The 17,988-nt window shown below is 38.8% G+C and overlaps 1 protein-coding gene across 2 annotated transcripts in view; it reads right to left on the reverse strand.

Annotated features, from left to right (window-relative positions):
• mapk8b (mitogen-activated protein kinase 8b) overlaps positions 1-17,988 on the reverse strand; it is a 43,236-nt gene continuing 25,248 nt past the window's right edge. The window contains exons 7-12 of one of the 2 annotated variants that reach the window (XM_083932312.1): positions 17,492-17,563; positions 11,849-12,031; positions 10,242-10,366; positions 7,769-7,832; positions 6,531-6,612; positions 1-5,142 (exon numbers count right to left, since the gene is read on the reverse strand). In XM_083932312.1, the coding sequence (XP_083788438.1) occupies positions 4,803-5,142; positions 6,531-6,612; positions 7,769-7,832; positions 10,242-10,366; positions 11,849-12,031; positions 17,492-17,563 (866 nt within the window). In that variant the 3' untranslated portion in view covers positions 1-4,802. Of the gene's footprint in view, positions 5,154-6,530; positions 6,613-7,768; positions 7,833-10,241; positions 10,367-11,848; positions 12,032-17,491; positions 17,564-17,988 lie in introns of both variants that reach the window. The other variant, XM_083932311.1, reaches the window with a different exon arrangement.

Consider the following 17,988-nt stretch of genomic DNA (forward strand, 5'->3'; position numbering starts at 1 on the left):
CATGTTTTGTGTTTTTTTTTTTTTTAGATGTGGCATCATCAGATCCCAGTGCATGTATTCTAGTAGTGCACTTCTTCATTGGTTGCGGTCTTTGGGACACGCAGATCCAGGAATTCTACTACTTGCATGGCTGGATTCACTAGCAAACATTACAAACCAGCACCATACATATAATGATTTCTTGTAGGTATTTACTCATTTTTTGTGTTTATTAACATTAGTGTCCTTACCACATCCCAAGTCAAAACCTGTCGGCCGCGTTGTGACAAAGAACTTCCCGTCTCTGCATCAAACCTAGGCCGACAGATTTGTCCGGTAGGTAAGACTGATTACGTAACATCATGACTTTAAACAAGTCACAGAAATAAAAATTGATCTTATCCATAAAAAAAGGAAAACATGGATTGACAGTACCAAACATTTTCTTTACCTTCAGTAGACAGCTAACAAAGGCTAGGCCCATCACACACTACTAGCACAGTTTGCTGAAGGTATTGCACATTTAGTTTAAAAACAAAAAAAACAAAAGAACAAAAAATACATATAACAATTCTCTTACTTCTAGGTGAAGTATACATAATGTACAAAACTAGAAGTCTGTTGAAACTGACAAATAGTACACTTTCAAATAAATAAATAATGGAATCTGTTATTCACACGTCTTCGATAGCTAATTCTGCAGGCGACTAAGTATATGCAAGAACTGGCAGAAATTCAGCTTGAGGTAGTTCATCAAAGCCGACTTAAATCAGAATGACATTGTTTGGAGAGATGCATTAATTATAAAAAAGCAACGACAACCCAAGAAGAAAACATAACAAAATAGTCCAATTAAAGCCCCTGATGTTGAGCTAAGGAAATTAAGAGCACTTTAGACAACAAAGTGTTTTTTCTGATTGATTATTTTAGCTAATATGACAAATGGATACACGCCACTGATTTTCTCCCTGCTCTTGCTGCTTTCTTACGGATGTGACACTGTTCAAGTCGCAGTTTTTACTCATTGTTTGCCAAAATACTACTGCAAATTTACTACTGGAAAATCTAATTTGATGCAGTTGGAATCTACAATAGCTGACCGCAGATTGAACTCTGTTTTGTACTGTACTAATCCGGCTCAGCAGTTGCTGCCACTGCACTTTAGTAGCCAGACCTTTCCTTTTAAATTCTGGGGACTGAAAAGAGCTGGAGCAAGTTGCACCAGCTGTTCGTAGCCAAGTTTTAACATAAATGTTTACAAAGTAAAGGTTTACGCATCACAAAATTAAAATGGGTTGCACCACATAAACTAGTTCTTATTAGAGCTAATTTTAGCTTGCTAATAAGTCCAATGTAAACTAGTCTAGCTAACTTGCAAAGCTATCATAAGCTTGCTAATATATCAAATGTTAACTGTTGCGTAGCTTAGTGACAACGCTAGCATTTTCTTGCTAATATATCAAATGTTAACCGTTGCATAGCTCAGTGACAAAGCTAACGCTGGCTTGCTTATTTATCAAATGTTAACTGTTGCGTAGCTTAGTGACAACGCTAGCATTTTTTTTTGCTAATATATCAAATGTGAACTGTTGCATAGCTCAGTGACAAAGCTAACGCCAACTTGCTTCTTTATTAAACGTTAACTGTTGCGTAGCTTAGTGACAACGCTAGCATTTTCTTTCTAATATATCAAACGTTAATCGTTGCAAAGCTCAGTGACGAAGGTAACGTTTGCTTGCTAATATTTGAAATGTTAACAATTGCCTAGCTCAGTGACAGAGCTATTGCTCGGCATTATATTTACCTGTACTAGATTTCAGAGCGTGAGAAAACAAGGACCATAAAATCCTGTTTAACAATAATGTAAACTGGAAAGTTTTTCCCACAAAACTATAATTTTTTTTTATCAATTATACATCAATATGCTAATAATGCTAGACTGAATGACCAAATAAAATTGAATGTACTAATATATTGAGACATTTCTCACTTATTCTAAAATTAATTTTTATGAATGAATCACACACTTCTCTATGTATGCATATATAAATAGTTCAAATAGGTTATATTACCGCTAGTGATGCTATAGTAACATCCATTGTGCGTAGTTGATTGATCACGAGCAGATGATTTCTAGCTACCAATTTACCCATTGCTAAGGTTTTTACTGGATAAGACATTCCTGAAGTTTTTATGGTGCAACCCATTTATCTAAATCATTAGTTTGAAACCAGCTAGTTGTTACTAAGAACTAAGGAAGGCCACCCACATACATGCGGAGTAGTAATGGATTTACGAATAGCTGGTGCAAGTCCAGAACTTGAAAAAGAGAAGGATAGTGTGGCAGTATTTCAAATATCATGCCGGTAAATAAATGGTTATGTCTGTGTTTCTCCTTACATATTTGGCAGACAATAACAAGCACAGCAAAGAGCGCACGTTATATTATGCTACAGTCCAAAGACAACCTTTTTTGCAACTTTGCTTTGAGTAGAACCTCCTTATTAAAGACCAGGACAGGTTCTAGACACATTGCTGTGTTACACGTTTAGACAATTCTAGCACAGGGATATATATGCCAACACCCAGAACACCGGCTCATGATCAATGACAGTACAACACATCCCAACTCTGCCTCTTGCAGATAAGAAGTTTAGCTATGCAAACATTTCAAGCAGGCAGAATGAGCAAATTGAAGAAAAGGTTAAAATTGAAAAAATTGAGTCCATGACTCCTTTGTTTTATTCACTTAAGATTCATGATCTTAAATCATCAACTTGCCCAGATAGCTTTCATCTGATATGGTATGTTTCAACTTGAGTAACTATGGTTTTTCAGTTAGTACCACAAATGTTACCTCAAATTTAAAAACGAACCAGAAACACTGTGGTTGTTTGGCTCTGCCTCTCAGATATGTGTTTGTAACTAAAGCATCAATCTGCAATTCCATCAGTAAACCGTATCATAAACCATCACAAAATACTGACAATAATGCAGTTCCCTCGTTCAGTTTGATCCACTAGTTGAAATTTCCACCCTATTCATTCTTCTCTCTCTCTTCCAATCATCACATTAAATTAGTACTCAAAGAAAGGCCAAAAAACCTGATAAACCTATATTTCGGTTGCTGTCACTGCAAAGAAACACTTCTTTTTACTTTGATGAAGGACCTTGATAAAACTGCCTTTTCTTCTGAAATGGCTCAAACAAATGTTTAAGCATCTCAGCGTATACGTCATCACCTTCTTACCCTGCAAGACACCGCAGTCTCCCGCTCCAGGGTCAAAATCAAAACAAGTAGAAAAATATACAATACATTTGTGAGAACTACAACCCCCATCATACATTATTGATTTGTTATGGAAACTACTGTTGTTAACCAGACACCATTAAAAACCTACACGTAATGAATACACTTCCTCCCACGTACTCAGGAATGAATGACAAACAACAGGCACTTTTCCTTTCAACTGGATCAAAAAAAACACTCAAATAGAGCACTATATTATTGCATACCATAAGAATAATGTTAAGAATTATTTGTTTCTTTTGACTCTGGTTGTTTGTGCTGCTAAGTTTTAGGTTCTTTTTCACAATTGCAGGCAAGTCTGGTACGCAAAGTGTTTGGCGAACTTTTAGGAAAAAAATCCAAATTCACAAAAGTATATTGCTAATAACAGGATCTGGTAATAAGGAAGCTGTCGTGTTTTCACACTATCCCATCAGGCTGCAGAATAACTAACCCCTCCCCCCCAAGACCCCCAATATTACCACGTTCACAAGCGTTCTCAATATCACGATTCCCTACTTGACTGAAGCACATTCTACTTACACCGTCACCCATTTTACAACCTCACACAACTCATCTAAGTCTTGTTGAACCTCCCAAAGCACGACAAAAAAACCCCACTCTGAACTGTTAGCAATACCTCACTGTCAAAGCAAGCCAGTGGAGAATGTGAAAGAGCTCCGTGCGTGCAGTCCTCCAAAGCAATACCGCCACTCCAGTTCCATAATTTCACACAGCCTGTTGCAAGAAGAGGTACTATAAAGCACTTAAAAATACAGAAGACAGACATCAAAAAAGCTCCAAGTTATCTTGCAGGACGTCACTGCCATGATCAATCCCTTAGCTTAAATGCAGAAGGTACTAGAATCGTATGGTGGGTAAAAATCATTTAGAAATCCTATGATGTCTGATCAGGAAGAGAGTAAATTATAAAGCTTTCATTATATTTTACAATGTCGGAAGTAGTAGTGACTCACAATAAAAAAAAAATTACAAGTAAATCTAAATGATCTCGGTTTAAATCAATGGATATGCACCTAAAAGGATATCCTTATGACGCGAGATAAAACGGATAAGGGGAGTACTAAGACCGTACATTTGTCAATTCATTATGTTTCAATGGCTCACTGCAAACTTGTATCGAAGATAAAACTACATCTACCATAAAATCTGTACAAACTCAATCTACATTTATATGGCAAGTTGTAAAAGCAGTAGCTTACAGGTGAAACAAATGATGTTCAACAGAAAAATAGATCACATTAAAAACATTTTACAGATATTTCTTTCAATTCTCACTGTCGGTTAATACAAACCGGAACGTAGTGAAATCATAAAAATTCTCTTATCATCATCTTAGGTTTCTGAAAAAAAAATTAAGAAATGCCACAATAAATTACAGCTAGGACTCAAATGAAAAGAAATCCTAATTTAAGAAAAAAAAAAAAAAAAGACTATAACCATAAAGGAAAAAAAGATCTGTCCTTTCAGAAATCAAAATATTTCTCAAACAGCTAGCTGGCTAATCGCTACACTACTGAAGACAAGCACAGAGAGGGGGATATGCAGGGGGGGCGGGGCCAGGAGCCAGTGTCGGGCAAGTGGTCTTGGATGTGACCAGGGGGTGAGGCCCAGCCCAGGACCAGGAGGAGGTGTAGATGATAGTCATCTGCAGCAGCCCAGGGGGCCGGTTGTGGTAGCAGCAGCCCAGGGTGCCGGCGGCCGTGGCTGTAGCAGCGGCGGCAGCGGCAGCGATGCTGGCCGTCTCCAGGCTGCTGTCGGTGTCGGTCAGGGTCGGGTCGGTGGGCATGGAGGAGACGTCGTTGGCGGTGGAGGACGTGAAGGTGTAGTGCTGGTGATGCCATCGCTCACTGCTGCACTTGTGCTGTGAGACGAGAGAAGGCCTGTGGTCAACCATTGAAGGTGCACACGCGGCACAGGCTTCTGAAGCTCATTTGTATGATTGTAGATTCGTTAATTAAAGCTTGGAAATGCTACTGAGATGGTGCTCCCTTTTCTCTGCATGTAAACTTATATTTGCACTTTTATTTAGGGGAAGTTTGAGGTCTCTAGTCCAACAAACGTGCATGTCTTTGGAGTATAAAACTTCAGGGATGCAGGAGAGCTTTGGTTAATGTGGATATAGGTAAAAAAATAAAAAATAAAGATCTTGTTTTGATGTCACTGAACCCGAGCTGCTTCATGGTAATATTATATTATAAAAGTAGGGGTGTCACGATCCTTTTTTTTTTCCTGCATTGATGGCTATGTCCCGGAAAACTGTTATTTGCCTTGTTTTGGTAGCAAACTGCTAAACAACAAAAAAGAAGAGCCACTAGATGGCAGAAGAGAACTCTACAACACCCGAATGCATCATAAATTTATGAGGTGTACCTGAATGCATCATACGTTTGTTAGGCTGTTTTTTGGTTGTTGTTTTTTTCAGTGAAGCAGGAGGATTTAACGGTTCTGTTGTTTCTCCGTCGTCTCCTGGTGTCTGGAAAAGTGCGGCTGCAGGCTCCTGGTAAGCTAACATTAAGCTGTGTCTTTGGCTGCATGCTACTGGCCGGTAAACTATGCCGTGTTGTCTATGTGTTGTTGTTTTTTTGGATGGGTGTAGCTATGCAGGGGTGGAGAGAGAAAAAAAAAACTTTGACAATCGCCAATCCGGCTTTTGATTTCAACTATTGAAATTGAAAGCTCCTTTGAATCGATTTTAGATTGAGAATCAAACATGTGACACCCTTGTGTACTAGACATTTATTTTTTCTAAAAATTACGAATTCTATTGAAAATATAAAACATTTGATAACAGCTTCTCTGCATTGTTTTATAGATAAAAAAAAAAGTCATGAAATGAAAACAGTCAGCGGCTCTGAGGACTGGTTTGACAATACATGGATCAGAGACAGTTTACTGGGAAATATATTAGACTGATTCAACATTAAAAGAACAGTGCTTATGCCACATTACATGACATTACATTGCAACCTTCTTGATTCTGCATAATAATCCTGTTTCACTTGGATTCCAGTGGAGGAATTACTGTCATTAAGTACAAAGATGAGCTCAAAATAAAACAAAAAGTGGAAAATAAAAAAGATAAAATATTACCACATGCTATGCAGAACTGTACCGGTGCAGTTTGTTATAGAGTTTATGGGTACAAGTGTGCTGCATAGAATAATCTTGATCATTTACACATAACAGGAAAAAGTTTAGTTAAGCATGCGATCTCTCACACAGATACAAGAAACTCCACTAACCTATGGACGCTGGCTGTCCCCTGATGACACCGTTCTTTGTCCTTTCTTCCCAGTCCAACACTTCTTTGTATATCAATTCTGCAACACACAAGACACGATCGTTCACTACAGTGAGAAGGTGAGAAAGGGAGGCTGCATGTAGGTCAGCTTTTCTGAATGATTAAGTATAATTCTGTACGACGCATCCCCATTTTCTTCTTCAATCGTTTCCTATAACCGTGTCAGCTAGTGTTCTTTGGCTAATTTGAATGAGAATCTATTTCTCAATTTCAGCAGGGTGTGTGTGTGTGTGTGTGTGTGTGTGTGTGTGTGTGTGTGTGTGTATAATCACCAACAACTCACACTCCAGGTGTGAATCTCCTGCTGTCATTATTACTCAGCACTGAGCCTTCTCACTTGCCTGTGGTGTGACCCAGGGGTCACTCACAGGCCTGCTGTCGTTTTCCGTTTACATTATTTAAAAATGTCAATTTTACTTGTGCTGATGAAACTCTGCTATATGTTCCACTGAAATACATTAATAATTGCAACCAGTTCCATTTTATGCCTATGTCTAAGATGCAAAGTATCTTGAAAATTTTTTCAGATCCTTTTATTTGGCCCAAAAAATCCATCAATCATCAAATATCAAGAGATGGTCCCCTGTCCTTTACAGTCCTCTAGTAGGGCTGGGTATGGCCATAAATCTTCTATCAATATATATCATCTGATATTTTGATAATAATATAACAATATGGCATGCTTTCTGGTAATTCAATAAATAATCCATATGAAAACCTGTTGTTGTATAGTCTATACGAATTAAAAGTACTCAGTATTTTCTATTTTTAAGAACTTTAGTGCAAAGTTTCAAGGGAAATTATACAAGAAAAAATAGTTCCAGCTATACACTGACTACGTTTCCATGCATGCACACAAATAGTTTGATGTGAAAACAAGTCAACACATAAAGACGATGAATGACCATACTGAATTATCGCCCAGCCCTTCTTTATAGAGTACATTTGGATTTTAGAACAAAGATTTGGATGCAGTTAAAGCCTAATCAAAATTAAAAACAAAACAAAAACAAAAGCAACCTAGGAGCATGTGTATCATTACTTTCCAGTGTGAAATACGGGTTGTGCATCAGACATTAGTGGATTTATAAATTCAGACTGCAGAGGAAAACATGCATATCTGTTGGAGAAAGAAGATTAAACACTTCACGGGCTGAGAAGAGGATCTTTCCTACCTTTCCACTCCTCCACTGTGTGCTCTCTCTCATCCAGCTGCTTGTCTGTGATCGCGGGTGGTGGCTGGGAAAAAAAAAAGAAGATGACAAATTTTTTGTATTTCTGTCTTCTCAGCAGATGCTCATTCTAAACATAAAGTGACAACTCCACAAACATCACACTCAGGTGAGTGATTTCCAGTGTTAAACAGAGCACAGACACTGATCCACACTGGTTATTAATGGGGATCAAACTCATGTGATCCAAGTCTAACGACTCGGCCACCCTGCTGACACAAAACATTAGTCAGACTGCCATTCATTCAGACAGACAGTTCCTCAGTATGTTTAACTGCCTGGCCTGAGGTTTCCAGTCATTTGCCACTGTGAGCTGGTGCATGAGTTCATTCTACCTAAACACCACAGCAGGTGAATGAGGAGCAAGTGAAAATCCACAGACTCAGCTAACTGACAGCACAAGATAGAAAACTGCTGCATTAAACCTCTCTCACATTAGACCAACTCAGTGCTGATTTGTCATGCTTTGCACAACCCTCTTCCAGGAAAATACCACTAACTTCAAATATATAGCGTGCACAGAGTTGGAACAAACTACCTCAAAGCCCGAAGGATAGACTAATCTGTCCTCTCCCAGAGGCAAATGGAGATATGATGCACTTACACACTGTCAGTGACAAATCTGGTTACATATCTGCACTTTTCAAGGCTGCGCTGTTAGTTCTGATGAGTCCTTTCATAACAGAGAGGAGAGGGGAGGGAAGAAAGCAACGATTCATCTCATCTCCCAATCCTCCTCATCACAGGCAAAATCAATTTGCACTGTCTGCAATCACTGTGTTTCCAAGGAGAGCGCGGTGGATTGTCACCAAACACATGCAGACAACACATTTTGCATGCGGAGCACAAACATTTTCAGACAGAAGAGGAAATTAAATTGAACAGTTTATGGTGCTTGTATGCAAGATTTTATTTTGAACAAATGGATTATTTAAATATCTTAAAAGGTCCCATATGATGCTTATTGTCAGGTGTATACTTGTATTTTTGGTTTGTACTGGATCATGTTTACATGCTTAAATATTCAAAAAAACATATCATTTTTCTCATAGCGTCTGTCTGAGTATACCTGCATTCACCTTCTGTCTGAAACGCTCGGTTTTAAGCTCTTTAAGACAACTGTGGTCTCTGTCATTGCAGTCAGGGGATGACTGTAACAGCACTGTAGCAGCACTTTCAAACTTTATATAATATAGTTGTGTTATCACATCTGTGTTTGTTTTATATGTTTGCTTTGTCTTGTGTTTTAAAAAAAAAAAAAGACTTTGTAACATTGAAGAGATAAGGAGCAACATGTTTCATAGGTTTAAAGATAAATGGTCAGTTGACATATGGGACAAGCCAAATGAAGAACATACTGTATTGTTTAATAAAAGAGTGTTACAGTTTAGAGCCCTATGTAAATTATAATGTAAATAAAAGCCCAAGGATCGCTGTGTGCACAGTTCTCTCAGGATGCTCCCACTAGCTCTGGAGACCAATCAAATCAATCAATCAATCAATACTTTAATTGTTAGGGACAGTGCCATTAATGAACAACGATACAACGTATCACTGTAAAAGTGCCGGATTATAGCAAAAATGCTAATTTGCATCCGTAGTCCCTGATAAAAAAAGAATAGAAAAAATAAAAATACTACTAAATAAATAAATAAAATACAAATAGAAGAGACAAGACTGACCGCACAATACATTACATACTCAGGAAGACACCAGACCCACACAGGATAAAACAATGAAATGAAATGTAATGTGCAATATGATACAGTTGAGTCAGTGGTCGCACTTTTGATTTGATTTAAGCCACTTTTTGAGTTGAGCTTTAAAAGAGTAATATGTGGGGCATTCCCTTATTGTGGAATTCAGGAGACAGGTTCAATCATCCCCCAGAGGAGGACAGGCTCTGTTTCATGTGTGACCAGGGTGATATGTTGTTATGTTTTATTGCCCAGTTTATGATGGTTTGAGGAATGTATCCTTTACTAAAATGTATTCCATTAATGCTAATATCTTTTGGTAAGATGAATATGAAAAACTGGAGTTGATGCAAAGTTTCTTGGTAAAGCCTGGGAAAGAAGGAGGAATATCTTGTTCAAAGATCGAGCTGTATAATAATCTGTATTTTTAATGTAATGTATTATGTGATAGTGTCTTTTAAACACATGAGGGTTGGGCACTTTGTGTGCAGGACACAAAAAACTAAATAAAAATTAAATTAAAATGTACAGAAGTCCTGACGGCTCATTTAAAGACACATTTTCTGAATACACATGTGCATTTCTCTGTGGATTGATACTTTCACAGTATTTAAAGAGCACCTAGACTGGCGCTATAATAAATTTAAAAAAATGGTATCTAATTTTATAATTTGAGTATTCAGATGCTTAAATAATCAGAATAACTATCCAGTACTTACTGCCTCCACTTCAGTCGGGTCGTACCACACGTTGATATAAGGGTGCTGCAGAGCCTCGTCCACAGAGATCCGCTTTGACGCGTCTATTACCAGCATCTTTGATAGCAGGTCTCGGGCTTGGCTCGCTGAAAAGAAGTTGTGTCAGAAAAAGAGGAAAATGGTCAACTTTGAACCAACCAGATTTTCATTCGGACACATTTTACATTTGAGAGTCTTGCTAATGTGATCCACATTGTGTTCAAACAGGACGTTGGAATAGAAAAATAATGAATAAATGACTTTAAAATAGATTTATAGGATTAAACTAGGTGCTATCAGATCTGCATAGACTTGTTTCTTGGTGCGTCTCCAGAATCTTAGGCAGTACTGGCGGCATTTCTCATTCTGGTATCAGATGCATTAACACAGGTGGATGTTTCCCTTCACTTCGGTTATCACAAGTTCTATCTGGAAGACTTGCCAGCGTGGGCTACCAAAGCGTTCAGAGCCAAATGTGAACATCCAAGACACGCAGTTGAACAAGACAACTGCTGGGGAATACGCCGCTGTCACATATTTCTTTCTCTGTAAACTAATGAGGACAGAAAAAGTCTTCTTGCTTCATCTTGCGACAGCTCCGTTCCTGTCGCGTCCTCTCCATTTACACATGGGGAGGCGCTTAAGGTGAATTCCTCGTTGCAAGTAAACAACTCGGTTCTGAACTGTCAACTCCTGTGAGAGGTGCTTAATCTAAGATGGCCACTGAAAATTGATTCGTCACTTAGGCTCTGGTGTTTAGCTCAGATGTTTGTGAAGCTGCAAAAACAAGTTCAACACACACCGATGCTTATGGGGGAAAAGTTAATCTTTCTGCTTTGCAAGTGATTGGACGCATACTCCTTGAGCCACCCTGGGACCATTATATTAATCCTTCAATTACAGAAATGGCACCCATGATATATTCTAAATTAGCAAAAAAAGATCCAGCTTTTAAAAGCCTTTTGTTCAAATTTCAAGCCATGAAACTGAAGGCTATTTTAGCATAAAACTCTCTAGAAATACTGATTGCCTCATTATTCCTCACACCTTCTGGGATGTGATAAAACAGCAATTCACATTTTACAAAATGATTCCCCTTCAGGCTGGACAATTGCTGCAACTGGAACTGAGGAAGTCTTAGCAGGCACTTCATTTACGACCTTACACCAATTTTCTTGTGCTTTCAGTTAGCCTTCACAAGAATATTTCATGGACATTTAAGTGTTATTTCGGCACAAAATCATCGGCACTTATATACATCAAATAAGCCATAGAGACAAGTTTTTTTGTGCATGATAAGAGTCCTTACACATAAAATGAAGCTCCACTGGGCTCCTTCCTTTGGATTGCATTCGGTAATCAACTTGAATCGACTACTGCAGAGGTTCGGTGTTATTATGAGCAGTATTAGAGGTTAAAAGAGTAGCCATGTCCGGCTGTAAGCAACTCTCCCGTAGCATGTTCTTTTTCGTTAATAGTTGTTACACGAAAAAAACTGTCTTGATAGCTTATTTGATGCATGGAAGTGGCAAAAAAAAGACCATGGGATGATTTTGCGCCAGAATTACACTTTAAGAGAGAAACTTTACCTTTCAGTTTGTTGTGTTCAGAGTCTGCAGGGAACAGGACATCAGGGAAGAGCTTCTCGAAGCTGTAGCCAGCATACCGTGGCCTGTTCTCCACGTAGGTCCTCACCGACTGATTGAGCTTCATCAGGAACTCCTGAGAAGGCGTCCCCAGTTGCTCGATCACCTTATTCCACTGGTCGATATCTTAAGATTGTAGCGTTAAGAAAAGCACTGGGCTGGGTTTGGACAAAAGGAGCGACCATCCCAGAGTTAGGGGGTGTCATTCTGAGTAACATCTTTGAACTGATGAATATATTATCCGGAAGAGCGAGTCGCTCTCTTCCTGTTTACCGTAAAAACAAGCAAAGCCACTGACACATTTACTTAAAACTATAAAGACTGATCAGGTAAGTAACGTTATGTTTAACATTCATGAAAAACTAAACATAGAGGCATTCAGGAGGACAGCTATGCTTTCTCTTCCTGTTTGTCCGTTACTATGGCAACTGCCCTCCTTAAACCGGAACAGCGGCGCACAGTCAAGTGGCGTTAACAACGGGCTGCTTTCGGCTCAGACGCTGAATCATCAAGGTCGTGCTGTCGTGGTATAAAAGTTCTAGTTGGCAGTGGACACATTGCATCTTTTTGGCTGTGTGAAAAAGTGTGAAATGATCCTCTGCCTTTTTTCCGGATGTAGTGGTGTGCATAACGCGCAAGATAGGAATTAAAGAAATCATTGAGGCAGAGATTTTGCCTCGATACATTTTTGTAATCGAGTAACTCAAGTTAATTGTTTATGCCCTACTCAGCCAACCAATGGATTTCTATGCAAATAAGAGACCCTTTAAAAAACATGAATTTAATAAATGTTTCAATTGAGTCTATAACACGACAAAGTGTGGAAGAGTGTCCGGTGCATATGCAAGCTTATCTGTAACACTGCCAAGAACGCTCATTTTGGACGGAAATATTTGACTTACATTTAAATTGACGAACCATTGCATTTTTGCGTGACCCTGAGGGGGGGTCAATTCCAATTGAGGCAAGGGGGTTGTAGTAGTGGTGTACATACTCATAACATACTCTTTTGTAAGACATATACAGTTCAACTATATTCAGTTATTTTTATACAGATATTGTTATTTGCTCCACCTTAGATAAAGAAAGCACATACAATAACATACAGAGGTATCAGAGAGCCAGGAGACACAAGGCAGATAGTGGAAAATGAAGATATAAGAGAGGGAAATGATAATGACGATGATGATGATGACAATGATGAAGATGTTAAGGACGGAAGATGCAGATGATGCTAGGGAGAGAAATGATGATGATGGTGACGGCACAGACAGTGAATACAGAGATATCAGAGAGCCAAGAGATGCAAGGCAGATAAAGGATAATGAAGATGAAGACATTAGAGAAGGAAATGGTGATGATGAGGATACCAGAGAGAGATGATGATGAAAATGATGAAGATGTTGAGGCCAGCGAGGATTGGAATGATAATGGGGAGAGACATGATTCAGTGGACACAGCATCAAATAACATGATTACTGCTCTTCTGTCGTCAGTACAATTTGTCCAGCTCATGTTCAAAAGCACAGCATTGACCACCACTCTGGGAGATTTGTTGAGTTCGGTTGCTCTATTGGACCTTGTCAACCGGCTGTAAGTTACCCAGAGACAGATGGGCGTTCATTCCACAGGGAGTTCTGTGGGAAATTATCTGTTTTGTTTGAGTTGAACCCTTTTTCTTGAAAGAGGAAAAGTATGAGAATAAATCAAGTTGGAGAACTGTGCGAGTTAACAGTTGGAAAAAAAGGAACATGAACAAACAGAAGCATGTGTGGTAAACACGGTTACGGTGGAGCAACTTCAGACAAAGACCACTGGAAGAAGCTTTCAGGAGGGCAACATGGAAGATGGAGCCAAAGAAGAACAGGAGCGACAACGAAACAGGGAATTAATAACTAGGCTGGTAGACATCACACTCTATCTCGTGCGGCAAGATGGGGCGTTCAGGGGTCATGATGAAAGTAGAACATCTTTGAACAAGGGAAATTTCCTTGAACTTGTTCAGCTACTTGCGAAATATGATTCTACCCTCAAAAGGCACCTTGATGACATAAACCATATCAAGTCTCAACAGAAAAAAACAAAACAGATGTCGCTGTTGACCTATAAGACACTGATGACATTATCAAGGCCTTTGTCAACTATGTCAAAAGAGTCATTCTCAAATAAAAATGCATGTGTCAAAGTTATTCTCCATTCTCTTCGATGAGAACACAGATGTTTCCTTTGATGTTCGCTTAGTCCATCAGATGGAAAGTTTGCAATGTGACAGTTACAACAGGAAAAGAATTGGATAACGTTATAATGACACTCCTTGAGGAGAATGGACTGAAATTGGAAGATGTCAGGGGCCAAGGTTACAATGGAGCTCCAAGGGTCTGCAGTCTCGAATACGGAGCCGTACTGACAAAGCTTTAGAGTATACGTGCACTGCCATGTCCACTGTCTCAACCTGGTCTCGGTTGAAAGTCTATACACAATTGTTGCCGGATCTACAAAACACAACAGTCCACGTAACCTGACCAAAGGGTCTCTAAATGGAAAGGCTCTCTGACAAAAGTTGGGCATGCAGAGAAGATGCTCAGAGGTCCCTGAAGTAGGTCCTTAATGCCGCCGCTAAGCTGCTTCGGAACATGGCTGACAGTGATCCACCAGACGCTGCAGCAGGTAATGCCCCAATGCTCCTGCGTAGCATATATTTTGAATTAATTATATGCACGGAGATACTACACCCATCTTCAATAAGACTCCCATCACATCTGCTTCACTGCAGAGGAAAGACCTTGATTTGACAACATCATACACCATTGTGGAGGGAGTTATACAGAGCGTAAAAGCAATGAGGAAGGATGAGGAGTTCGAGGTCCATTTTTTCAAATGCAATAAGGAATGCAGAGGCAGCAGGAATTGAGGTTCCAGATTAAATACCTGGACAAGCCCGACACAGAAAGGTACCTCAAAAGTACAAATACAACACCCAATCTGCTACAGAGGACTACCAAGCCCAAGACTTGGAGCAGCACTACCGGAGAACGATGTTCTTTACCTTTCTCGGTACACTCTCCCAGGAGCTACACCTGAGATTCAAGGGGATGGATGACACACCATCTGGGTTAATTCACTGAAACCGTATTACCATCCCAAGTTATTAGAAAGGCATGACAAATGCCAGTTGTCCTATCTGTGTCTGCCGATATTATGATGTGAAGGGAGAAACTGTTGTCACCGATCTCAAGGTATTCCACAAATCATATGCTGTTCCATCCAGCATTGTGAAGGTAAGACTCTGCTTCTAAAAACATGTGCTTCAATCCTGGTGACAACTGCTTCAGTAGAGCAATTGTTCTCTTAAGTGAAGTTGATCACAACCCAGCTCAGAAACTGGGGAAAAAAGGCTCTTCTTACTGCTATCAATTGAAAGGAATATCCCAATTGAGCATAACGAGGTCATTGACATATACAAACACATGGCCAAAAGAAGAATTCTGTCCCCAGACTTAGCTCCCAAATCATTGCTTTCTCATTGTTTTACTTAATGGAGGTGTTTGTGGAATAAAAATTGTAAAGGTTGTATAGTTCTGTGTGGTTTTATCATTAGAGATGTGGTTATAATTTTAAAATGTCAGTACCATATCATTAATTACTTTGATCTGGATTTCTTTATAGATTACAGTATATGAAATTGGATCCTATCGTCCTCTCCTAGGGGAGCCGCCCTCTTCTCAGACTTTGACTTCGCCTCATTTCCTCTTACCAAAAAAGGGCATGTATGTGACGTTGGGGGGAAGGAGACGTATACCTCCGAGGAGAAGTGAGGGCCAGTGGTTATAGCTGCCACTCAAGAGGCGGGGTCCTAATTATTCATAAACTTTAACCTCTAATAAAATAAAAACTAGCATGGTAAATACATTTTAAAAAATCACCACCCTCAGTGTTGTCATGGAGATATGACCTAAGCATACAGACTCAAATGTTGTTTTGTACCAGGCTTTAAATAGTTTTAATTGGGCTGTGAAAACGGCCTATTTCACATAGGGGTCAATTAGAAATAGCTCTATTGTGAAACAGACCCATAGTGGACACTAGGCAAAATGCAATTGCCGTTAAACCATTACTGGCACTTCAGTAATGGATCAACCAGGAAGTCGCTATGGTGGGCACTTATGTAAAACCCAACTAGCATACCACAATAGCACAATGTCAACGCTTCAGATATCCCAGCAGAAAGTTCACATCGACATAAACATCCAGTCTACAAGGAGTGACCTGTCACAAGGTAACAATACTTTGACAAATTTCAATCGGCTCCGCCTAGCTGCAGCCGGACAGCACATTCACATGATACGGTAAACACAGAGCGCCGCTCACCTAAAGTCAGAAGCGACAGACTTGTATATGGCACTTGTATATTGCTTGAATTGCTGTAATGCACTAAATGGGTTTAGTTTTTGCCAGATAATATTATTGTATGCAATTTAAGCAGTGAAAATGTTGGGTTTTCTACAAAGGAAACCAGTTATATGTTCATTTTACGAGAGCCGTCTTAGTTTCTCTTTTGTATATTTACTCTTTAATAAAGCAAAAGTATTTCTTATCAGATTACTCGATTAATCGATGGAATAATTGGTAGACTACTTGATTAGTAAAATAAATAATAGCTGCAGCCCTAGTCTAGATGCAAAAACACATTCAACTATCAACTACCATGGTGACCTTTTTATTTATGCTAAGTTTGGCTTCAACTGAATAACAGTAACTGACAATAATAATAATAATAATAATAATAATAATAATAATAATAATAATAGGAAATATTGTAAGAGACTCTCAGACTCTCCTCATCAACCAGACAAAGCTGCCGTTAAGTCCCCTTTGCAATTCCTATGGAGCTGCTGACACAAAGAAAAAGTCGAAGCGATGCATGGGAACAAAAATGGCAACAGACGAACAGAAACTGGCTTTCTGTCATTGTTAGAAGACTACGGTTCTTACTCAGGTTATTAATTAAATGTTCCAAAGACAATGCTTCTTAGATTCTATTTGAATATTATTTCTGTATAATGTTAAACATAATGTGCATTTTATTATACATTATTTTGTTTAATGTTTTTTCTTGATTCTTGATGCTTATAATACTTTTTTAATCTTAAGTACACATCTTGCTGTTTTCTATTGTGCAAATAAATAAAAGCTCATATTTTCTAATATAAATTTTCACTTGTTTTGAACAGTCCTGATTCGTTCATGTACAAAGAAAAAGATAAAAATGCAGAAATAGACCTTTTTTATGACAAATATTTGGACAAATGATTACAGCCACAGGCTTTATTAATTAACCCTGACCTTGAGCTTGTGCATGTGTGTTGATATGCTCTCAAATGCCATGAAAAAGGTCTATTCCTCTTCAACTCAACAGTCACTGAAAGAAATTAATGTCCACACTGAATAGGATGTGTCATTAAATCATTAAATGCCCCCCCCCCCCCCCCCCCATTGTGTGAAAAGATATGAACAAGATGTCAGACAAAAAAGATGAGAGACAAGACCGCATTTTGGGGTCTGGTTGGAGGTTCAATTTAAGGATACGATCAGTGCCTGGAAACAACACACTACCCCGGACCATTTCAGCCATGATGCAGCCAACAGACCAGACATCAACTGAAAAATGAAATGACAACCGCCAAATTAGCATGCAGGACTGAAAACAAACAAAAAAAACAATTATAACATAAAAACACTGAAAAAAGGGGGAAAAAACATGATGTGGTGCCAAGTGATGTGTGTGATACATGACAAAAATGAATAGCATGCAGTTGGGTGCACTCTCAAACCTGCTCAGTGTCCCACAGGTCTTTGGATAACACAACCTCTATTCATTGCACTGGAAGAACTAATCAAAGAACATTTGTTCAGCATCAGTTTGGCAACAGTGAATCATAAGCTTTTAAAGTGAGACACTGACTGTCAAGGTCTTCTGAAAAAAAACATTTAATTTTTTTTTTTGCTAAAATGCATTTGAACACTTAGTATCCTCATTGCAATTCATATGTTGTATGTGTTAAACTGGAACATTCTGATCTATA

Source organism: Echiichthys vipera (genome assembly GCF_963691815.1).
Source record: "Echiichthys vipera genome assembly, chromosome: 18".
In the NCBI taxonomy this organism is placed as follows: domain Eukaryota; kingdom Metazoa; phylum Chordata; class Actinopteri; order Perciformes; family Trachinidae; genus Echiichthys; species Echiichthys vipera.